This window comes from Talpa europaea, assembly GCF_964194135.1.
Source record: "Talpa europaea genome assembly, chromosome: 9".
NCBI lineage: Eukaryota > Metazoa > Chordata > Mammalia > Eulipotyphla > Talpidae > Talpa > Talpa europaea.
In genome coordinates, this window is record NC_140076.1 from 86,519,437 (window position 1) to 86,545,752 (window position 26,316).

The 26,316-nt window shown below is 36.6% G+C and overlaps 1 protein-coding gene across 2 annotated transcripts in view; it reads right to left on the bottom strand.

Annotated features, from left to right (window-relative positions):
• The window catches only part of GABRB2 (gamma-aminobutyric acid type A receptor subunit beta2), a gene marked incomplete at both ends in the record, with an annotated part of 238,879 nt that overhangs the window by 106,202 nt on the left and 106,361 nt on the right, over positions 1-26,316 (bottom strand). For both annotated transcript variants that reach the window (XM_084242952.1, XM_084242951.1), the window contains one exon: positions 13,369-13,451. In XM_084242952.1, the coding sequence (XP_084099078.1) occupies positions 13,369-13,451 (83 nt within the window). The remainder of the gene's footprint in view (positions 1-13,368; positions 13,452-26,316) is intronic.

The window sequence follows — 26,316 nt, forward strand, 5'->3', positions numbered from 1 at the left end:
TTTACTAAAAGCACTAAGAAGAGAAGCAACTGGAATAACATACTGAAGTAACAACTATTTTGCACATACAAGTAATTTATAATACTGTCTTTTGCACATATACTAAATGATCCTGATATAATTATAATTCAGATCAGCCACAATTATTCAACTCAAGGCGAGCTCATCCTTAATGTATTTTGCCCATTCTGTCTACCCACCCTTACCATTTGCCAGTAAATTTGATTACATTTTGACTTAAGTAGTACTTTATGTCAAAGGTTTGAGTACAAACAAAATGCTTTAGAATACATATCCATAATAAATATTTATTTTTAAAGGTGGAAAAATGGGACATTTGAAATCAATTAATCTAACAATAAGAGTGGTTTTTAGGGATAAATAAATCTTTTAAAAAGTTTCCTGTTTATCAAAAAAAAATAGAGAAACAAAGTGACCAGCAATGACTTACAAGATTCTTGACACATTTATGAATATGAAGATGCCAAGGTCCACATACCAACAGAGAAGAAGTATTCCCTGAATTATAAGGCCTGAAGGGACAGGAGCAATGTCCTAAGTTAACATAGCTGAGCAGTTTAACTCCAGTTCCACTATTAGTAGTCATGATTTGATTTGAAAGCAGCTGTAGCTCAGTAGTATGCTGGCTGAGAGGGAGATCTCTAGGGATGGACTGTCTGGGATTCAGCCCTAACTCCATGCCTCATGATGTGACCCTTATGTAATCTCTTATTTCTTTATTATAGGTATAACGAAATGAGACAATGAATGTAAGACACTTACACTAAGTTAGTGCTCAATAAATTCTATCTATCTATCTATCTATCTATCTATCTATCTATCTATCTATCTATCTGGATCTGGGTTCAAATCTCAGCTTGATTTTTCTGTTTAATTCTGAGTACTGATTTCTACGGTTCCCAGGCTCACTTGTATCTATGGTCCCAAATGGGATCCATGCCAATCAGATGAACTTGCTGGAGATCTGAATCCAGAATGGAATGAGGTGGAAAGAAAGGTATGAAGTGAAACATCAATTTTTTCAGCACAGATTCCAAGGAATGGTATGTTTTGGGTCTAGCAGGTGTTCACTTTTTTCAGCAGCACTCACAATACCCCTGGTAGGAGCAGAAACAGCCTGCCAGCACAGGGCAAGGCTGTGCTTTGGGGGATCCTAGCTAAAAGCATAGCTTAGAGTCTGTTTCTTCAGTCCTCCCAAGAATTTTGTTATCCAACTCAGCCTCCTTCCAATTTAAGTAGCCACATGGTATTTTATTTTCTTCCCCTAGACATCTACTTAGTAGCCTGCATGACCTTGTGTAAGTTGCATAACTTCTCTTAGGCACCAGGTCCTCATTTTTAGAGAGGAAATAGGGTGAGTAGGTGCCATCTGGAAGGCTGAAGTGAGCTCGTATCTATGATACCAGCAGGACATCAGCACAGCGTAAACCTTTACTCAATGCTCACAAGTATTCCACTCATTTCTCCAGCTGCAGGGGAGGTGGGGCAGAAAAGATGGTGGGCTCTGGAGGCCATCACAAGAAAGGGATATTGACTAGCAATAACAAATCAGCAGTTTTGAAAGTTTACTGAAAGGAACACATCTTTAAATGGTAACAGGGAGAAAAGCCTGCCTGGGTTGCAACTCACTGGGCTGCAAGTATCCAACACAAACAAGAAGAGTCTTCTAGAAAAGCTGTGGGGAAGGTATGTGGGTGTATTTATGCCTCTGGCTTATGATGTTCATATCAGGTTTCACCGAGTGCTCTTCAGCCTTCACTGAAAATGCTAAGAAAGCCACCAGTGTGGAATTTTCACTTAATTAGGATCGAGTATAACATGAAGCCCAGCCAAGAGGAGACGGTGCTTGCAGGATGATGGCATTGCTGGCACGCTTCCTGGGCCTGAGCCTAAAGGAAAATTAAGTAAACAAGTTTATACACCCACTGCCCTCCGCTCATGAGATTTGCCATGGAAAAATTTATAATGTACAGTGAGTGCATAAGCTGTATTTGTAGCTCTGGTGGGTAATTTCCAAGCCAGAGGAAAAAAAAAATTGTTCTAGAAATTTAAAAGAAGAGGCCCTCACCCTCAAACCTTCAAAACAATATGAAGCAGGGTTCTGAACAGAGCCACATCCATACTCAGTGTTCCCAGGGACTCAGTCCCTTATTCAGTCTGTAAGAAAATGCTTCACCTCTAAAAACCCATGTGGGCCATCAGGGCTCCTGTCCTTGCTCTTCTCTGAATTCATGCTGATCCCTGTGCCAACACCATCTTGAGCTTCAGGGCAGTGCTGACACTCTGGTCAAAGGGTGAGCAACTCCTGGGTTCTGGGATCATTTCATTACCAAGTAAGCTCGGTCACGAAGGTGAAAGATGGAAGCCAGTGCATTCAATTTACCCAGGGTTTGTACAACATTTACACCAATGTCCTTTCCTTGTCAAGAGGGCAAAAATTTAATAAGGGGCTGTGTCATCTGCTAAAAGGTTTCTCCCCAGGGCCTCCCCAGTGGTGCAGCGGTTGAGTGCTGGGTTGGGAAGCTGCCTGCAGCCTCTGCAGCTCTGGTTCGATCCCAGCCACCGGGCGAGGGTCCCACATGGCGCACAGACCTCTCCTGCCACCCGCTGCTCCCCTCAGCAATGTATTTCGTTGGTCTGCCTGTTCTGCTCTCCGCTCTGGCTCTGGTGAATTCTCTCACCCTCCCCTGCTTCTGACTGTACCCCAGCACTTGTAAAAAATAAATAAATCTTTAAAAAAAAAGGTTTCTCCCTAAATTCTCTTTACCTAAAAATCCAGGTGTCAAAGGTATCTGTTGATTCACAGCTGAGATAATATAGTCTACTCACACTCTACCCTTGGAGCTAGCAGTTACTGTGGTCCACATATATTTCATAAGCCGCTTCATCTTCACACTGTGTCACAAACAGCCTAATGGAACCTTCAGGGAAATGAACCAAGCAGGCAGATTTCCACCTGTGAGCCTGGGAGATATTAATTTGATAATACTATGACTTGTGCTTCTTTTTGACTTGCCCTCTTAAGAATAATAAAAGAATGGTTTCCTTTAAAAGTAAGAATAGAACTATACTTCAATTGTAACACACTTAAGTTTTCTTTTACATTTCGGTATTTCTGAAATCAGGAAATATTAACTAAGAGATGAGTGCATTCAAAGTAGAATTTTATTATTCTTATTACTTGTTATTTGCCAGATCTGATAAAATAGGTATCTTATAAAACAGGTGACTTGTATTGTTTTCCAATTGGCTCAAGGCTGACCTATCATGCACAGTAATTCTAGTCCTCCTTAAGTATTTAAATCCATTTTCCCTTTATTCATTTTTCATTAGAATAAATGCAAGTTGCACAGGATGCCACCATAGATGTGAACCAAGTGTGAAGAAAACGCTCATCCTAGATGTTTAAATGGGTACATTTACTATAAAACCATACAAGACACTCAATTTCATATTTTCTGAGTTGTAGCTGTTCTATGAATTTGTCTTCTATACTGGTGTCAGTTGGACTTATTCTAAAATGATGGAAATGTTCTATATATTTGCAATGCACAATGTATTGTCTGAAACTTGTTCCATGTGGCTACTGAGCACTTGAAATAAGCCAATTGATTGCTAGGAACTGAAGTTTTAGCTTAATTTTAATGAATTAAAATTTAACATTATATATTAAACAGGACAGAAGAACCATAAGTATTCACGTGTGTATATATAAATAAAAATAATCATGATTAATAACATAGCTTCAATCGTAAAATATTATAACATTATTTAAAACAGCAACACAGTAGAAGAATGCCCTATAGTATTATAGGTTAAATAAATTAGATATTGGACATGCACTCTGAATTTTTTAAGAAGGTTGAAATTACATATACTGTTAAAAGATGACTACTATGTGCATGAAAAAGGAGAGCTCCAATTTAACTTCCTTGTCCAACTCAAAACTCACAGAAATAACTGTAAAAGAAAGGAAGAGTGAAAATGCATAATGATACTAAAACTGGGCCTGCACTCTGAAAAAGGTACCCATGGGCCTGTATAGTTGGAAAAAGGTACAGAAGTTAGAATGTAGATGAGGATATGCAGTTAAAGAAAACCAAAGAAACCAGTTTTGCATGGGGAAGTGTAAAGAGAGCCCTTTGTCTCCCCCACTAAAGTCCTAGACAGTGACCTTCAGGGTGGGATCCCTGCACCTGTGGTATCAGCATAACCAGAGAATGTGAGAAATGCAGATTCTCAGGCACCACACTGGTACCACTAACTCAGATCCCTTGGGGGCTGGAATCTGTGTCAGCCAGTCCTCCTTGGACATTTTTCTGCCCAATCAGTATGAGAATGCCCTAGAGGGCTCCTTCTCAACTTTGACTTCTCCTTGTCATCACCTACAGAGCTCAAATGACTGATTAAATAGACCTATTCCAGACGACAGAAATCTACAAACATTAATTCAAAGGCAAGTTAGGTAGATGTAGAAGATCCAAGATGTTTCTAGTGGGAGATTGAAGGAGTAGAGACTCTATATAGAGAACACGAAAATATATATAAAAATAAAAGTTTTTTTTTTTTTTTATTCAGGGGAAAAAGCCTTCAGCATTCACTATTTTCATACTAATATGAAGATGAGCCCTTTTATCTAAGTCTACTTTGTAAAGAAGGGAGAACTGCAAGGGCAGAAGTCTTCATGTCCAGGTATGCATGAAGGTCACAAATACATCTGCATGAAGTGCCAGAAGTTCTGAATACAACGCCTGCCACTTGTCACCAGGGACTAACAATTGTTAGAGGAAGTTGTAATTCCAACACAGTACCCTCAGACAACCTCCTGCCCACCTTCCAATAATGCTAGATACAATTCAAGAAAATGTGGAACTAGGAGAGCAAAACATACTAAATTTTTATGCAGTGATACCATGGAACATTTTCAATCTTTTTTTACTTGATTCTTGATAAATAATTATAAGTAAGTCTCACTAGAATGTTACAGGAGTATTTTTATAATTTGAAATAATTCAAGGATCACTTAAAATACATGATAGGTCCATTATCTAACATCACCATCCCTATAAGCATGCATGCTTGTACCTGCAAATTCTCTCAACTTGCTACGATCCTTAAAGTCTTAAGGAGCTCAAATACCCTGAAGGGAGTGCTAGGTTATTTAGAACAACAGGAAAATGTGGGGGTCTTTGCCTTGCTCCTCATAGAGACAACTGTAAAATGATTCCTGTGAGGAAAATCTGAGAAAAATAGAGATGGCTAGTTAAATAACCATACACAAGGTTCTACTTCAGATCTTAGCAGGAAAATGACTTCCATCACTTCCTAAAAGAATTGCTCCCAGAAGTAAACACCTATGGGACCTGCATCCTCATATAACCCAGGGCTCACCTAATTGTCCTTTACCTAAGGCCCCACATATTTTTGCCGGTGCCAAGTAACTATTTACCCAGAGATCTTAAAAATCAAACAATTCCTTTATTGCCCAATGTAAGAATTCTTTCTTTCCCAGAAAATAGTGTTATGATATCAACAACTTACCAGATTTCCACCAGCTGTGCTATGAACATTTATTTAAAAAAAACAAACCCAAAACCCCAGAAATCATTCCGCCCCAAATTGACTTTTGACATCCTTTACAATTAGTCTAGTTTTGCCATTAGGGTAGACAGCTCTGATCTTTCAAGAGGAAATTTTGTGGTTACCTGAAAATAGTATCTGATTCAAATACTGCTCCCCTCCTTCCCTAAGTTCCCTTTCTCAGTGTAAATGCCCTCCTTCCTCCCACTCATTTTTTTTTCCTGTGGGTTCTTCATACTCCATGACTTATGTATTATTCACATTTTGGCTTTCTGATTCCTAAATCCTTCTTAAAATTCTGTGATCTTACTGACCACCATACTCAAGTATAGCTGCATAAGTAAAGCAGCTGCTACTTATGGAAATATCAGTACAGAGCACTGCAAAGCACTGTCTTAACTCATTACCAATTAGGTATCACAATATCACACAGATGGGGAACTACAGTCAGGAGAAGCTAAGTGACTGGTTCACTAAGTTTGAGGCATTCAGTCCTGTCAGCCACCTGTGTTCACGGAGAGTTCTCCCATTTACTATACCATACCAGCATAGACCCTGCCTGACCACAACTTCCTCTAGCACAGACATTGTGAAATCTACTGACATACTCTGAGGCAGCTACCACTTTCACCTTAGGAGTGGAGGAACGCACTGCACTCAATGTTCTTAAAAATACTATCTGTACATCTACTGAAGTATTAGCAAGTACATAGCACAACCTGGGCCCAAAATATTAACCCTGTGCCATAGTAAACTTGGATTAAAAATTTCAATCTGATTCAATGTATCCATCTACACTGACTTATGTACAAGCACTATTAAGAATGAAATTGTGGAAAAGAAACAGCACCTTAGTTCCATGATCATCTAATAGAAAGTTGTTTGCATATGACATCTAAATTGGAATCCAATCAGATGACAAGCACTCTTCTGTCTTCTGCTTTCCTAAAGTGAGCTGAATGTCTCTAGGAAGACGTGTGCTTCCATTCTCACACACTCACAAGGACCTCCCACTACCCTGAATATAGGGGCTTTAGATGGCTGGCTGGTGATCATTATCATCTTCAGTTGGTTTCAATGTTAACAAAACCATAAATGGATTAGTATAAAAATGGAATGTCCTTTACACTTCATCTAAGCAGAGATGTCAAAGAGCTTTACATCTCCTTCTTTGTATTGTTTTTATAATTAATTTTTTATCCTTTGGCAGATGTAAAAAAATAATTTGCATTTTATATTGTAGGCACAGCTGGTTGAGGCAGTCTATGAAGACGTGGAAAGCCCTACTGACAGACTTATTTGGAATGTAACAGCCAGGGCCAGAAACAAAATCTACAAAAGCTGAGAAGGATATGCTGTGATTTGGTTTCTCCTTGACTGGATTTATTAGTTCTTTTATATTTAGGGCAAATCTGTGGCACTATGGGGCTTTTAAGATATACAATAAAAATGAAAGTTATTATAACAATAATTATTATCAAAATCACTGTTTATTCGATACCTACACTGTGAAAAAGTGCTAGAATCTTTACCTGAATTAGTTAATCTAAACCTCATGACAAACTCATGCAGTAAATAGTCTTACCCTTATTTTACAGATGAGGAAACGGAGGCATTTTCCCCACCCTACAAGAGTCAGGGCAAGAACAGATTTCTGTTGCTTCCACAAAGGGTCATGGTAGGTTTTTGTTGTTGAGACCCTAAGAGCAGAGACCCTACTGGGTGTCTCAGCAAATCCTTGACCTAGCCCTGTGAAGATGCCTGTTGGCTAATCCTTTAATCCACTGTACAGAACACTAATGTTGAGAATGACTGAGAAACCAAAATTGAGAATAAGAGCACTGACCTTAGTCTCCTAGACAGAGGCTGCTCCATACACAGGTGAGACAAAATACACAAACAAGTGTGGAAAATAGGAACCTCTGTCTTAAGTAGTATGAGCAGCCTGTCAATGGGTCTAGTTGAGAGAATTCCATATCCCCATTTAGACAAATACTTTACCTAATCCATGAGAGTCTGGAACGTGGTTGAAGACTTTAAAACAGTCTTACCTTTGTGAAAAGGGAAGGCGGGCCATATAGCTGATATTGGTACTGGAAAGCATTTCTGGCTCAATAATAGAGCTATTCCCAATTCAAAGGTATAGTAATCCCTTCACATTTCCCCCTTTATTTTAAAAACCACTTTTCGTTTCTGGATAGAGCAAGCCAAATGACCTGTAGTGTAATTATATATTATATCCTCATATTGTGATTTGAACTTAATATAGATTTTTTTTTTTAAGGGGGAGTTTTTTGACTTGTCCTGAAATTCCACTTGGCAGCATTCCATTTCACATCATGCCCACACCTGGGACAATTCACTACCTCTACATTATACTTCATCATATTCCTAAGTAGTGAGAACACTCAAAAGAGCTTTGTTCATATTGGCAAGTACATCACTTTGTTGTCATTTAGTGTTTTAGGGAGATATTTCCCTGGAAATACAAATGAACATTCTACTGTCGTTTTTCCAACTTGACCTAAGTTTGGAGGCAAGATACATACAAGTTATGGATGTGAATGTAGACATAGTGTGATGAATTGCTTTCAAACACACAGATAACAGAAGCATGTAAGTAAAAGGTGAGAAATGGGTGGTAAGTAAAAGAACTGAAATATTTGGGACTATATTTCCACTTTTTATTGGCAATTAAGGGCCTAGTTATTGTCTGCATAAAATAGTTGGTCCATTGGGTTCAGCAAATCCCATTAATTTTACAGAACTTCTCCATTCCCTAAATTTAAGAAAAACTATGTAGTAAGCATAGTGTATACTGACTACCTAGAATCCTCAATACTTTATTTCAAGACTTGCTCTATTCTTTCTTTAACATCTTAAGAACTAAATGTTTCATCTAGGAAGTACTTTTCACTAACACAATTTTATATTCATTTTCCCAATACATAATTACATCATTCATTTACTTAGATAATATCAATCTCCCTCATCAAAATAAAGGACAAGTATATTGTCTACTTCTATTCACCATTATATCTCGAGATTATTTTAATACCTGTTAAATAATTAGTTCAATAAATATTTAAAGAATGAGCAAATTCTTGAATGAATCAATGCACTCATGAATGAAGACTGTGCTCGATTCTGATATTCTCCTACTCCAAACTGCCCAGAATCAAGTTATATTATCCTCTTTGAAATCAACACAATATAAAAATTGTTGTTAGGGAGACAAGATGATAATGGCTTAGCGACCCACTATTAGGATCATTTACAATTGAGAGAGAGAGAGGAACACCAGGAAGTAAAGCAGGGTAGCAGGGAGGAAAGAAGCAAAGATAAAGGAGAAGGAGAGGAAGGGAATTGTGACATGATGGAGAGAGAAGGAGAATGAGAATAATTGCACAACTGGAGTTTGCCTACCAGGAAGGAATGTATGAATAAGGTAGAATGTCAAGCATCAACTTCAAAGTTAGTTGTTTGAGGTAGAGGAGTAGAAACTCATTTTAATACACTTAGTTAATGACCTACTTGGAATATAGGGACCAGATATTAGAATATTTTTAGTGTGACACCATATTTCATTCTCTATAACAATGAATTGCTGCCTTACTAAAAACACACAAGCTTCCCCCAACCCTTGCAGGTTTTTTTTTTTTTTTTTTGCAAGGACAGGCTAATATCCTAATTTTTTGAAAAAGGGATCTTTACTGTTAATCTAGTCTTTCTGATATTAGTAGCATTATCAATATAAGTCAGTCCTCAATTATGACATGAGCACCGAATCAGTGTCACTCAGTGGCTACAAATCTTAGTAATAACTTTACCTTTTGAATCTGTTTCCCCAGCTGAAAAGACAGAAATAACATCTACCCTGTAGACTTCAAGGTAAAAATGCTCAGAGACAAATATAGTTATTATATAACAATAAAGGGATAAATTGACTAAGAAGGTCAATAAATATGTTTGCATTCAACACTGGAATGTATATTCCAGAACTAGGAAGAGAATTAAATAGCAATAAATATAATAGTAGTTAGGGACTTCTAACAATGGATAGCTCATCTAGACAAAGAATCAGTAAGGAAGTAGCAGATCTGAACAGCACTCTAAATGGGCCTATACAGAACATTCCATCCAACAGTAACAGAACACACATTTTTCTTGGCCACATGTAGATTAGTTATATATTATGCCACAAAACAAGTCCCTAAAAATTCAAGAAGGTCAAAATTAAATCAAGTGTATTTTATGACCACACTGGTATAAAACTAGATATCAGCAACTGGGGTAAAGTCGGAAAATTCTCAGATGAAAATAAAATAATACAATTCTGAGTAACAAATAGAAGAAAGAAAACAAAAGGGAAATTAACATATTGAGGCAAGTGAAATGGAAACATGTTGCCAAAACTTATGGGATGCATCAAAAGCAGTTAATAGGAAAAGTTATAGTGACAGACATAGATATCAAAAAAAAAAAAAAGTAAAAACCTAGCATTAAACAAAAGGAAATAGAAAAAGAAGTACAAACTAAATCCAAAGTTTATAAAGATCAGAGCAGAAATAAATCAGAGAAAAGAATATAGGGAAGGATTTCTTTTTTTTTTTTTTTTTAAAGATAAAACTGACATACCGCAAGCTAGGCTAATCAAAAAGAAAAGCAACAAATTGGGTATAGAAGGAAGGTACTTCAACATAATTAAGGCCATAATGGCTAACATCATACTCAATGGTGAAAGGTTGAAAGATTTTCCTCTCAGATCAGAACTAAAACAATAAAACCCAAACTCACCCTCCTATTCAACACAGTACCGAAGTCCTAGCCAGTGCAGTCATACAAGACAGAAATAAAAGACATCTAAATCAGAAAGGAAAGAGTAAAATTTCCTTTGCTTGTAGATGACATGATCTTGTATAGAGAAAACCCTAAAAACTGCCAAGAAACTGTTATAAATAATAAATAAATTCAATAAACTCACAAGATACAAAATTCAGTTGCATTTATATACCCTGCCAATGTACTCTCTGGAATGAAATAAAGAAAACAATACCATTCATAATTGTACTAAAAATAATAAAATTCTTAGATAGAAATTTAACCAAGCAGGTGAAAGATCTGTACACTGAAAACTGTAAGACTTTGATGAAAATAGCTGAGGAACACACAAATAGATATTCCATTTCCTAGAACAGAATTGATATTATTGAAATTTCCATATTTTCCAAATCATTTATAGATTCAATGCAATCCTTATCAAAATTGAAAAGGCATTTTTTACAGAAATATAAAGAAAAAACCCTGAAATGTGTGCAGAGCCACAAGAGAGACTGAATAGACAGCAATTTTGAACAAGAATAACAAAGCTGGAGGAATCATATTTTCTGATTTTACACTATACTACAAATCTATAATAATCAAAAAAATTATGGTACTGACATAAAATCAAACATGATTTATAGAACAAATTATTGAGAGTTCAGAAATTCTCAAATATATGGTTAACTAAGAGTGGATGAGGGAGTCAGGAATACTCAGTGGAGAAAGATAGTCTCTTAAATGGTGCTAGGAAAACTTCGGTATCCACAAGCCAAAATTAAATTTGGTCCATATGCTACATACTCACAAAAATTAACTTGTAATAGATTAAAGACTTAAAGAGTGAAAACCATAAAATTCCTAGAAAGAGCAAAGGGAAAAGGCTAATATTTTTCCATATAAACACTAAAAACACAAGCAAAAATAAACTCATGAGTCTGTTATCTAAACATTATGTTAAGGGGCTCCCTGGAGCAAGGGGTTAAGACGCAGCCTATGAAGCTATCTACAGCCACTGCAGCAAGGGGTTTGATCCCTGGCAGGGCAGGGAGCAACCCACATGGCACAGCAGACTTCTCCTGCCTTGCCTGCTGCTCCCCTCAGCAGAGTACTTCAGTCAGTCTCAGTCCACCTGTTCTGATCACCCCTCTGTCCCTGATTAATCCTCTCACCCCCCACACCTCTGGCCTGTACCCCAGTTCTTGTATGCATATATAAATAAATCTTTAAAAAATAAAATTTATGTTAAAAAAACTATTTAGGTGATAGATATGTTAACTAACCTTATTGTGGTGATTATTTAGCAATGCATACATACATCAAAACACCACAAAGTCCTTATACATGTCAGTTATATTTCAATAAAGCTCAAGCCCCCCACCCCACCCTAACAATTCTACCTCATACATAAGTGTAATTGTGGAGTAAAATGAGATATGTAAAAGTTCCTTTATAAAACTTAAACTCTGGGTCTAAAGGATTATCATGTTAATTATTAAACATTCATGTCAGAATTATAATTACATAAAACCCAGTGCTGCTAATGTCTTTCATCATCAATTCTTTAAATATATAGGCATTATTTACCCATCTGAGAGTACTGTGGAAAGTTCATATGAAATCACATCAGTGCAAGTATTTTAACCAGTATGATTATTTAAAAATCCGATCAAATTCTACCACAAAAAAAATCAGTCTCCAGCACAAAATTTATAAGTGTCATAAAACAATGCACTTTCCCCAAAATATCCTTACATCAAGAACTTGAAACCACCAAAGAATCTGGACTTTGAAGAATATCATTCCACACTCTGAAGACTATCAGAAGTTATGAAAACACAAAGTTATCCCAAATATAGTTACAAAAATAATCATAAAAATCTTTTAGGTCAATTTCACTAAATAGTTTTATCTGACAAGAAATCGAATGTGAATATAATGATGATTTGGAAATTAAAGTATGGAAGCTATTTCTTTTACAGCAATTAATTAGCCCTAGAAACTATTTTTTTAATAGGCAAAAATATCAGCAATGTGTCATAAATGCCATATTTCTGCTCTGAGCAGTGATTTAAGTAATGCTGTTTGCCTCAGCTAGAGCTACTTGTGATGACTTAGAGTATTCTCACAGCAGTTGTTACTCGTTATCAAAATGCTGGATATAAAATCATCATCCAATTGTTTGGTGGAGGCATGATAACATGGCAAGAACTTGATCAAGAAAAGAAATAAAAAAATTATCTTCTACTTCAAACAACCTCCCTGTGTGACCTGGTTATAAAATCAATGTTTTCACCCGCTGCACAGGGCAGGGGATAGAACTGTCACGAAGGATGCTGAAACTATGGCCTAGAAAATTAACAGTAGTGCAAAACAGGTCAGCCCAGGAAAGAGAACACACACACATACACTAGTCTTGCTTCTCATATTGCCTTTGGCAAGAATATGAAAAAAAAATTTAGATCCTGAAAATAGTCTCTTGGGGGGAAGGGAAACATTCCATCAATCCGCTATGAATGTATAATGAATCCAGAAGGCTACATTCATTTTAAAATTGCAAGAGATAGCGTGCAGGAGAGGCAAAGACAATTAGGGCATCTTAGGTCAGCCTGCTGGCACCGCCATCTATTCTCGAAGCTTGTTGAAGCCCTTTGCCCCAACTCCATACTTTAAATGCCTAGAATAGCCCTTGCTCTTCCAAGCCCTTTGCTTTGTCATTTTATTGCTGGATTACTTCTTTCCTGTTCATGTAACCCAGGGACTAAGGGATGGGACTAAGAGAGTCACAATAGCATTCATTGAGAGAATAGATACCCCCACACCAAGCTCTGTGCAGAAACCTTGCTGAACCCGTGGTTTGGATATGAACCGGGGGAAGAGGCCTCAGCCTAAGGAGAACCTCCAAGCTGAGACAGTCAGTTTAGCTAGATCTTCAGAAAGACTTACAGCTTTCGATTTCCAAGGTGCAGTTTTGTTCATCCAGTGGGTATCGCCTTAGGTCCATCATGCAAGCAGCTGTGGTTGTGATTCTAGGAGAGAAATAATGATAGATTAACTGGAATGTAGCTGAAATTGGAAAAATTAAACCCAAGTATTAAAGAGGACAGACTGAATCTCATGAAGAGTGATTACAAAAAAATCATCACAACCTTGGATACCCATTTTTTTCTTTCTGAGCTTTACGCTGATTTGCAAAATGAAGAGACTAAATCAGTATTGTCCCAAAACGTGAACCATTACCCGCTTGTACCAAAATTACCTTTCCTTGTTAAACAGGCAGTTCCATGTTCCTCAATGGTTTGGTGGGCAGGAGCAATTCCACTATTCTAGTTTACATGCATTCCAAGGGATTGAGAATACTGGTGTTGATACTCCTCTTCTGCTCATGTTTGTTTCCTCTTCCCTTTCTCAGGACTCTACAGACCTAATCTCCCATCAGACTTCACTTAGATCTATCACTTTATCCCATCTCCTCACAGTCTAGCGCTCTGCAAATGCTTTAACACAACACAAAATCACCTTTCATCTACTACCTGTTTTGCTCTGTGCTTACTACTCTCATATTCCCATGATTTCTTACAGCTTCCTATTATGAGCTAGCATAATTCTTTCTTTAGACCACTTAGTATCTGTATTATTTTATCAGAGAGAAATGAATGTCTATTTCCCTTTATGTTTTCTAGTTCTTTATACTACACTAATCTATACTAATCTCTCTACTAGAAAAACACACAAACAAAAAAAAACCACACATACAGTCCTAAATGATTTATCAGTATATGTTTCTGATCAATGAGACAGCATTAAAGTATGAAAAACTGCAAGGATTAAAACACAACCTAGGTATTCTAACTCTGCCACACTGATGGTAATATCAAGATTTCTGTAAGAATTGATAATTCCAAGAGAATATTAAAAATAATATAAAAGCAATATATTAGAAGAAATATACTAAAGAACATAAAATTTTAGAGGGCAGAAATGACATTGAGTTTGACCAACCTGATCTATTCTATTCTGAGGGTCATTGTATTTTTTGAGGGACAGAGAAAAAGACCCCAGCCCCTGCTTGGGAGAAGTAGTCCACATCTAGACCTTTTCATTAGAAAGGCTATGGGAAAAGCTTAGACAAGGAATCCAGTGGATAGAGTAGAGGGAATTCCTTAGGCAGTAAAGAGTCCCACTGCTCAGCTATAGGGAGGAAGAAATAAGTGATGGACTTCATGTAAGTAGTTTTTGCTGCCTAATTTGATCACTGCTCCATTAAGAATCCTAGAGCCCACTCTCATTCTTGGTTCCTTGCTTTCCTTCACCAAGTCCTGTTGGCTACTCTGACTCACCTCTTTGGATGCCTGTTGTGCCCTCTCCAAGTCACAACAGCTGCTTTGTCTCCCTGCCTCTGCATGGCATACAGTACTATCCACACAACAGCCAGAAATCTTTAAAAAATGTAGATCAGATTGTATTACTCCTCTGGTTAAAAATGTGTAGTGACTCTTCCAATAAAATCCTAAGAATTGGCTTTGGCCAACTCTGGCCTGAATAATTCAACCCTTTCTCTCTCATACTGTAGTCACTACCATCCAGAATTTTAATGTATTCTCTTTGCCTAGAATATATGCCACCCTGATCTTTACTGAGTCCTCTTTCCTGATCCCTTGACTCGAAAATACCTCCTTTGACAGGCCTTTCCTAAGTAACTAACCCAAAGTGGTTATTTTAGCTAATACTCACTCCTTCTTATTTGTGTATTTCCTTCAAGCAATCAGCACAATCTGAATTAACTTGCTTATTTTTCTTTTAGGAACAGCATTTCTTCCAATAAACTTAAGTTATTTAAAGGTATAGACTCTGTTCTATTTACTCTAAGGCAACCAATGGATAAATTATAGAGGTAAGCAGTTGATTTTGCTAATAAAAAATCTTTATGCCTTTTTTGTCTTTATTTTCTTAAAATTATAATATGTCTTAGGTTTGTAGGGATTCTTTTTATATTTTTAACAGTGACTAAAGTTTAATCCACTTAATTAACATTAAATAAATATGATCAGAAGTTACATTACAAAAAGGAACACTTCTACTTTTAGTGGGACTTATCAAAGATTTTATATTGATAAATTCTATATCTGATCCATTTATTTTATACATTGTATATTTCATATTTATACATTCTATATTTTAAATTCTATACTTAGTTTCATACACTCTACAAACTTTCATACATTCTATAAAAATGAACATTCAAATATGATTCTTTGCTCAGGATTAAAATATGACAATTCATGTTGACTATGTGCTACCTGACTGGATTCTCGTTGGTCCACAATACTTTTTAACATGTAGATACAATATGAACTGCCACTAATGGGCAGAAATCTGTATTATGCAGAAGAGAAATTTTCAAATGACGGGCATACCTAACTCCCATGCTATTTATGTAAAATAGCAGAAGTGATCCTAGTCTTGAGAGACCAGAGAACACTAATTTCATCTGACAGAATGAAGACAAAGGACATAAAAGGTACAAGGGCACACTTAGGATAGGAAAGGAGAGAGTCATAAACAGATGCCCAACTGTGTAAATGAGGTGAAGTCTGTAATTGCTACTATAGGTTGTGGTTCACACATTCTGCTGATCCATATTCATGGAAACCAACATCTGTGAGCTAGTGCTATGAACACTAATGCTGTGAGCATGAGAAATGAACTGACTAATGCTATTGCAGAAGCAATGAGCTTCTATTTATGCTTTAAAAATAAATTAGAAGTGGTTTAGCTAGCATTCATATTTTCACCAGTGCTTTACTTCTTTTTGATGCTATAATACACTCCATAAAACTAAGTGTATATATAGATGTTTGCTAGTCCATGTTTACCAGGAATTTGTATCTCCCACTGAATTAAAGCAGAGAATCTGTAGCCAAAACATTCCATTTGGAATCCTGTTTATATAGATCAGGATGAGTGACCTGGAACAAGTCATTTAAATTCTCCAACACTTGGTTTCCCTTGAAAATTTGAATTAAAAACTTGCCTTCCTAATTTGTTTTGAGATGATAAAAGTAGAATGAGATCTGTAACAAATAAAATGCATTGCAACTTTTGTTATACTTATTACTATCTGCTGGTAAGTAAGATACAGTGATAGCTTAAGTGACCTGACCAGTGTTTTTTTTTTTTTTTTTGGTAGTATCACACGTATGTATCTGTATACATGAAGAAATGTAAAATGTTCTCAGAATGATTCCAAACATACATACTTATATCTGCTAATAGATATTGTTACATATAATCTATATTCAAAATACATATTTAGCATTTGCTAAATATATATTTACACTAAAAGGTAGTGTAAATAGCTTCTTAATACAAAAAAAAAATTACTCTGTATGAGTACATGAAACTCTACTTGACAGATCAAAGTACAGACAAATATAACAAACCTGAGACTTTTTCAATGTGCTTTCTGAGAATTAGAACCACTCATGTTTTTGTCTAATTTGTATTTCAAGCACTTTTCCCAGTGCCTGGTACATGCTACCAACCCAAGATTAAAAATCATCATCAAAAAGAAGAACGTCATGATAATTAACATTGCCAAAATGAGATTTTAGAGCAATTCTCTAAGTACTTGATTTAATTTATGCAAAAATTTTTTAGACATATTTGAAAGTCAAAATCATCTTTACAGAAGACTCTTACTCAGAAATGTTCAGTGATAAGCATCAAAATCTATTCTATAGGACACTGATTTATAACAGGGCTAAGTTTCTTCAAGAATAAGTCAATACAACAAATATACTTACTGGGCTCTTTATTTACATGAATCCTAATAAACATTCCAAATGAACCTTACATGACTCAACCCCACTACCAAGAGCCTTTGAAAGGAGGCTAGTAACTCATCAGGCAGGCATACCTGTGAAGTTTCAGGACAACTGTGAAACATAGGAAGACAGTTCTGTCTTCAAACCAAGCACACAGTCAGTGAGGCTACCAGAATGTATCTGACTTACCTGAGGACAATCTTCTCAAGTTAAAGGAGAAAATGTGCCTTCTTACATAAAGAAAGCCATCTCTTTGGAGTCCCAATACTCCAACTGGTCCAGAAGCTCTTTGGATATTTTTATTCCTTAGCCACTAGACACTATCAACCAAAAAATGACTTGTGTCATAAAATACCGACATGATGCAAGCAAACTAAACATCTGACATAGCCTAAAGTTGTCACTAAAAGCATCTATCAAATCAAAATATTACAACAGCAATACCAGCATTTTGTACCAAAGTCATAATGGATGTTTTATTGGTCATTAGCTGAGATATTGTGACGCCACCATAGCATTGCAAGTTTAGTGTTTGCTTCAGCAGCACATATACTAAAAAGTGGAATCAAGTTTAAAGATGACACAAGATAGTTATTAAGTAATACTAGATTCCGTTGCCCCTTAGCTAATAGCCAATAGGAAATATCATAGAATCATGACCAATGTCACATGCTATGGGTCTGTCAGCAAATTCTTTGAAGGAGCTAGGATGTATGAAGTGTCTTATCATATGAGAAACTACAATTTCAACCAGAGATTATTATAACAAAGTGACTTCGGACTTCTAGTTTGATTTCTTTATCTAAACAACCATTCACTTTTTCCACAAAAAAATTTCTTTTTCAACATCTGTATGTTTTTGAAGAAAAGCAATGTCTTATCCCCAACTCTATTCAAGATATTGTTCTAATTCACAGCATGCCTTTATTTGTTCTGCTTTTGTTTTGTTCAAAACACACATTTACTCAAAAGCATGACTTCTAATTATAAACTATAGTATTAGTAGGCACCATTACTGGAGAAAAATTAAGATGGTAAAAAATTAATTCTCAAAGAATAATATATATATATGTAGTTATAAAACCAAATAAAAACATCAGCTGGGGAAAATACAACTACAAAATTGAAGCATTAGAATATGAACTGAAAAAAAATAAAGAATATGAACTAAAATTTTAAAGAACTCATCTAAATCACCAGATAATTAATTTTTTTTTTTTGCTTTTATATGTCTGTAAGTTTTGATGTTTTTTGTGCCTCATAATAATTTTAGTTTGGAAACTAATGTTTCACACCCATCCCTCTTGTAATAATATGCTCTTGCTTTTTGTAGAGTAGGCAGAACATCAATGAAGAAGTTGGATGACTTCATATATATTGTTATTAAGAAGTATATTTCACATTAATTGATAATCTACTAAGTTCCAAACACTATCTAGTGTTATTGAAAGGTATCATCTCGATTAATAGGATAAATACTATTGTGATTATTCTAATACCCAATTTTATAGATGAGAAAACTGAGCCACAGAAAGGTAAAATGAGAATCTCCAAAAGCCAGAAATGGGAGATTTGAAATTTGAATCTAGAATGCTGGATTTCAGAGTCCAGATACTAACTATTCTGCTGTAAATAACTAGCCAGTAGACCTTAATAAAATCATTGAGTGTCTCTAGAGGACTGGTCAATTTCTTATATCCCAAATGAGCTGGGATATTCTATAAACTTATGAAAATACATGACATGTTCTGTGACCCTGTAGTTTTTGTAATTTTGTTGTACCCACACATTCAAATGCTGTATTTCACAGCTGTTCATTCTGTTTTAGTCAATTATGTAGATTAGCCCACCCCAGACAAGCAAATACAGGCCTCTCCCCCAGGAGTCCCACTTAATATTCTCCTCTGATTGAAGGTCTCCCTCAGCACTTTTCTTCTAGCCTCTACTCTTGATTTACCTCCACAGAGACCTTTTGCTTAAATTAAAATCTCCAGTACTCATGCATAATTGTTTTAAAAGCTCTTTACAAGTCCTCATAGAGAGTCACATGCACTACTATGCTCAACTTTGTAATCACCAAAAAAAGTAAGATTGCCAGCAATCATGTTCCCATTGGCTATATTGTGCATTTCAGATTAGAGCTATTTGTACTCTTCTGCAGCTGTTTGGCCTTCTGTGACTCTGCTCTTCTAGAATCTTATCCACTGTAAAGAGAATGGTTCACTGGTCATAAAGGCAACACAGACCTGCTACAATTTCAGGTACTATTATGGAAGTCATTCTCTTTAGCCATGTGCCTGTAGAATCCAAACAGCAGAATCTAACATGATTTCATTTGGGGAGCAAATAAATCCTATTCAATCCAAAGTATCCATAGATATTGGCATACCAATCTAAGCCTTTGTATTCTTCTGCAGTCAGTCATTTCTCTACCATTCTCCTCCAGATTACAGTTTTGGTGGTCTCACCTACAAATCTGGTGCTTTTCTCAGGAATGAAACCACCCTCTTTTCTAAGTTATGTCTTCAGGAAGTCAGAGTCCCTAAGGAAAAGTAATCATTCATTTTTTTATCTGAACACATTTATTTTCTAGCAATGAAACTTTTCTTTTTATTATTTATTTCTCATTGTGTGAAGATTGGTTTACAACTGGGTGATTCAGAGGCACAGGGTCCTCCCTTCAGGTGTACCAGGCACCCACAGCCTCCACCATATTCCATCGTCCCTCTTGCTCATCTCTCCTTCTCCCTCCTCCTCTGGTAGCCTCAACTCTACAGTCAAATTTCTAGGATGTGTTACTGGTTTGGTTTGATTTGACCCTTAGATTTTTTCCCTGTATTCCACATGTGAGTGACGCCATCCAATATCTGTCTTTCCTTTTCGGGCTTTTTTCCACTCAGCATCATCCCCACTAGTGCCACCATTTTTTTCGACTCAAAATAAGGGACCAGAAGAAAGACTAATTATAATAAAGTAAAAATCAAACAAGCAACTATAAGCCAACTACAAGCCAGAGACACACTACTTGGGGGTGGGGCGTAGAAGGGATTACAGTCAAAGTGAGGGTGGGAATTGTATGGGACTATAGTCAAGATGAAAAAGCATACATTGTGCAAAAATGAAGTGATATAAAATATATAAAATAAAATATATGCTAAAAAAACTAAGAACTGCAATCTGACTTCAGATCACTATGAGAGATTTAATTAGAGTAAGTACCTTACTGACTAGAGAGATATAGAGCTGGGCCTTTCTGTTTTTTTCACAGAGATTTGTTTTTACAACTGAAAACAATGTTTATCCAACAGAAAGCCAAGAGAAAGGACCTAATATATAGCTTTGAAGATATCACTTTATATAATAGCCTAAAGAGAACAATTATCAAGAGTTTTCCATTTCTCTTTTTTCTTAGTTGAATTTACTAAACCATTTTGATTGAAGAAATAAAATAACATTAAAACATAAATAAAACAATGCTTAACCATACCAGATATTTTTGCCGCACCCATTAAAATATATTTAAAATATTTACTTTCAAGGTGTAACACCTTTGTGTCCTATTATTTCAGTATATGTTCATAAGTTTTATTCCAACCTCAAATTTTTTTTTATAATATATAAAACAAGTGGCTCAAAGATACTGATTTATAGCTAGCCAGTGACAGGCAGGTTACTGCCTCTGTTGGGTCTGTCACTTCTTCCAAGCGCCATCCAATGTTGGGGATCTTGCTTTGCCACCCCAGCCTCACCCTTAGCCAATAAGTTCATTGGTCCTTAAGGTTGGTCTGTTTGGACTTTAGACACTGCTTCTCTGGTTCTCTGGCTTCAGGCTGGTTGTGGGTGATGAGGAGCAGAGCCAGATTTGGGGGACAGAGGGGTAGGAGATCAGGATACTGACCCAGGCACCTCCTGTGGGATGTGTGTCCAAGTTCCTGGACCACTCCCTCCTTTTATGCTTCCAAGTCTGGGATACAAGACACATTGGTCCTATGTCTAAGCGAAAGGGGACACTGTTTTATCTCTTTGCCCTTTTACTATATTCTCCCATTCTCAGTATACCATCTGTTTCCTGTTGGGCCCTGAACTGATAGAATATTTAATAGAAATGTATTTAAATTCAGAGGCTTTTCTCAAATTAATAGAACTGCCAAAAAATGAGAGGCAGTTCATTTCTGGGATTTTAGGGATGAGGGAAGGATGGGTCCTTCTATCTTAAAAATGTACTGCCTCATTCCTACTGGGCCAGTCTGATTTCATCTGTGCCTATCTGCAGAGCCTTCCCCACTGCCCTGGCTAACATAGCCCCACCTCCACTGCCTCTGACCTCTGTCTCATACTTTCTATTTTCTGCTGAATATGTGGCACTATCTGAAATGATCCCATTTCTACATTTGCTTAGTTGTTACTTTCCATCTCCCTAGTAGACTCAGAGCCTAGTTCATGTGAGGCTTTCCAGATGCAGACCCTGAAGGATGTTCAGGATTGATCATCACCTGGGAAAGCAGCAGCAGGTTAGGAGAAAGGGAGATGCCCAGGCAGCATGCAGCCCCGTCTCATGGGCCTCCTGGGAAGGGGGGTAGTGCCTTCAGAGTAACCACTGTGGTACTGAAGTGGCTTTCAAAACACCCTCACCACACACCTTCCTGGAGAATTTTCCTGCCTCTCTTGAGATAGAGTGGGCCTGGTGGGGAGTTCAGGGGCAGCTTCATCTCTGGTTGGTCCTGCCTGTAGCATGCCCTCCCTCTGCATTTCCCTGCAGGGCAGGGTTGCAACTGTGATAACCACAGCCAGTGAAGTAAAATAGGTTTTACTCTTGTTGTTACTGTTGCTGTTATTTTTTAAACACAAAAAATAAATTACTCACAGCTGCATCCTGTCACAGACTGGAAACTCAGCTTGTCCTTCTGACTCAAACAAAATCCATAAGCCCTGCGGTCTCAAGCCTTTCTGCTGCTCTGACCTCTCATGGCAAAAGATTTTAATCAGCATGGCATTTTACTGCTTTAGAGTTGCCTTTTACATAAAATGGGCACCAGATACATAGGAACATTTTATGAAACCACACATATGTATAAAAAGTTACAAATTAAAACATGAGGGTTATTGCTTATCCAATTGACAAATATTTTAATATCTAAGAAATTTATATTTTGTAGAGAAATATATCTATATAGTAAAAGAAATCATAATATCTAGTGCTATAGATTCGATAGAAAAACAGATCCATTATTCAGGCTGCCAGTAGAATTATAAGTAGAATTGTAACTTTCTGGATGGTAATTTGACAATATTAATCAAAATGCACCAAATGTGCACAATTTTGTCCCTGAATTGCACTCTAAGAAATTAATGTGAAACCAAAATAATGTAAAACTACATACTAGGGTGCTATGTACACATTTATAACTGTACAAAAATGGAAAGATTCCATATCCCTAACATATCAGGATATTTAAATGAAATTTTATTTTAGGCACACAATGCAATAAAAAAGATACTTTGTGAAGAGTGTTTGAGAGCAAGGAAAGTGCTCTTGGTTTTCTTTTCAGAGAAAAAAGTATATTAGAAAGTGCAGTACAATTTCACATTTAATTTCAAAAGGTGTATTGAATGCACTGTTAAAAGATTGGAAGTATACTAAAATAAGCAATGGAAATAAAGTCGGTTTTTATTTTCTTATATTATCTGCAGTTTTGCTGTTTCTAAGATGAATGTGTATTGCTTGTCTCCCTGAAAAATGTTATTAAGATAATTTTCCCTGTCTGCTTGTGTCTCCACCAAGACTATTCATTGCTACCCGCTTATTCTATTTGCAGTAGCATTTGTTCTGTATATGAGAACATTTGATGATGCACAGGATATTTACATTCCACGGGCTGGAAATGTTGATCAGTCTGATTAACTGTGTCAAAGGTACACTTTAATAAATTTAAAATGTCAGTGGAAATGTCATCATTTGATTATGGACCTCAAGGTAGGAAAGACAATTAAATAATATATACACAAATATCTTTCAGTTGACAAAATTCCTTCCATAAGATCTCTACAATAATTGTTCTAACTTGAATCTCTCCAGTGACTTGAACTCTCTTCCGATAGGAGCTATTCTATTTCATCTTTGGAAAGCAAAGATTATCAGTAAATTTTTCCCCTATTTTTAGTAGCAGTTATAATTTCTTTAATTATAAATTGTTTATTCATGTACCTTTGGCAGTTTTTTCTTATATATTGATTCATTTGGGTTTTTGATATTATTATGTTGTCAACAAATCTATTTCCACTTCCATTTTTGTTTCTTAAATGAGTTTATGTTTAGAAAAATCCTTCTCTAACCTGGGGGAGATAAAGGTTTCACTATATTTCTATCTGCTTTATGGTTTCAAACTTTATAGTAATTCTTATATTTACCTGGGATTAATACACTGAGGACATACCCTACATTTTCATGAAGAAAATGGGTTAAGATGCTTTGCCTAACAAATGGTTGACTGCAAAAAGGCAATCACAATGCTAATTATCATTTATCATCAGGGAAATGCACATCAAAATCATGATGACTTACCACCTCACACCTATGAGAATGGCCAGTATCAAAATGACCAGGAACAACAAGTATTAATTAGGATGTGTAGGAAAAGGGACACTTGTACATTTTTGGTGGGAGTGTAAACTGGAAAACAATATGAGGTTTCTCAAATTTTAAAAATATGTCTATTATATACCAGCAATCCACTCCTAGGTGTATACCTGAAGAATACAAACAGAAACACTAAATTGAAGGAATATATGCACTCTTATATTCATTACAGCCCTATTTACATAGCCAAGTTATGGAAACAACCTGTGTCTAAGGACAGACGATATATATACGCGCGCGTGCGCACGCGTGCGCGCGCACACACACACACACACACACTGGAATACTACTCAGCTGTTAAAACAAGATAAATTCTTGCCATTTATGACAAGATGGATGGAAATGGAGGGGAGAATGCCAGACGAAATTAGTCAGAAGGAGAAAGACAACTTCTACATAGTGTCATTTATGTATTGAATAAACAAAACAAAGGGTCAGACAGAACCAAACCAATAACAAACCCTAGAAATCTGACTACATAATTGAGTCTAGCCCAGTGGGAAGAGGAGAGACAACTTCATTGTTTTGCCATCCTAGTTTCTCTGTCTACCAGTATCTCGCTCTAGGGGAAAAAAATAAATACAACAAACAGAAATGGATTCATAATTCAATAAAATACCTTGGGTATTAAACCCTGAAAATTAATTGTTTAAGAAATGGCTGGAGAGCTCTGCTATGATAGCTGGAGAAGAGAGTGTAGACTGATAGATGTAATAGCCGCCTCTATTTATATGGAGGGCTCAAGGGAGAGATAATTTGCTGCCCACATTTTCTGCTATGGACCAAATAGGAAGCTACGGTCATAAATTCCAACACGAAGGACATGGAGGATTTAGGTTAAATAGAAAGATGACTTGGCTGATAGTGAAGGCTATAAAATAATGAAATGGCTCCCCAGGGGAGATGGTAGATTTCCGTTTCTGGAGATGATGTGTAAAAAATAGCTCATCTGTCAGCGTGATGTAGGGGGGCACTAACCCAGCATGAGGATGGTGTCAGGGCTGGTCTGTACTTTCTGGTTCACTAAAGCCGCCTTGATCTTTAATTTCCAGCAATGGAAGCAAATGCCTAATTTCTCTGCAACCTCAGCACACCTTTGCTAATTTGGCTTGTAATGGATTTTAACATAATAAAACAGACAATAACTTGAGGAGTCGCTAAATGTAATTAAAGAACTAAAGGGTTGTAATTCAGCCTATAAACATTAAAGCATCCCAGTGCATGCTTGATGACAACCAGGGCTAGGTGCAGATATTTTTCTGTCAGGCAATTATTAACAAAATCATTTAGGACTGTTCTCAGTGTACCAGCATGCAACGTTAAATGTGGGTTCTCATTTCCATGCTCAGTGTTCCTATTAGTTAAGGTATTTATGGCTATTTATGGTGGTGTGACACTCTATCATTGCTAATGAGTAAGTATTTTTGGAGCAATTATTTTTAAGTGATTAAGATGCATTGTATCATTCTGACACCTCTGTCTTCATACTTGCTTTCCAGTAGCCTTCTATCTTCTCCAACCCTCCCCTTTCCAAAGAATATTAGATTGTCCTTTCCTGACAGGAAAAGAATAGTCTAGTAATTACCCAATACATTCCATTCCTGTGAAAGAATGCAACAAGCTAAGTCTGCTAATTCTTAAGTTACGATTAGGGAGTTAAAGAGAATATAAGGATTTGAGTTAGATAATATATAAAGCTACAAATCTAAAATATACAGTTTATAACAGCTTGGTAAGTGAATCTGAGAAAGGTACAAAGTCCTTGAATTGTAATACACCTGGACAAAAGAGTTGACCAATGCGAATCTCTTTCCCCTTATAGCCCACATTCTGCATGATACTAAGCCCTCTAGAAAATATATTTTTAAATTATCAAAATGGAGGTTTGGGCTGTAAGAAATTTAAAATCAGGGCCTCCCCGGTGGTGCAGCGGTAGAGCCCTGGGTTGCGAAGCTGCCCGCGGCCTCTGCGGAGCTGGTTCAATCCCCGGCTGCTCCCCGGCCACCGGAGGAGGGTCCCACATGGCGCGCAGACCTCTCCTGCCGCCCGCTGCTCCCCTCAGCAGTGTACTTCAGTCCTTCTGCCTGCTCTACTCCCTGCTCTGGCTCTGGTGAATTCTCTCACCCTCCTGCGCTTCTGACTGTACCCAGTGCATGTATAAACAAAACAAACAAACAAACAAATAAATAAATAAATAAATAAAGCATGCCTATATAAAAAAAAAAAGAAATTTAAAATCAAAGCCCAGATATAAGGTAAGCTGATCTAGAAAGATACTATCTTTTTAAACTTGGATATGTTATTTAACTTCTTTGAGTGTCAAATTTAAGAACAGCATGATGACAAGAAAAGCATCTACCTCTTAGTTTGGCTGTAAGGACTTAATGCATAGGGATCATTTAGCACGGAATAAGCATCCTTACAAACTAG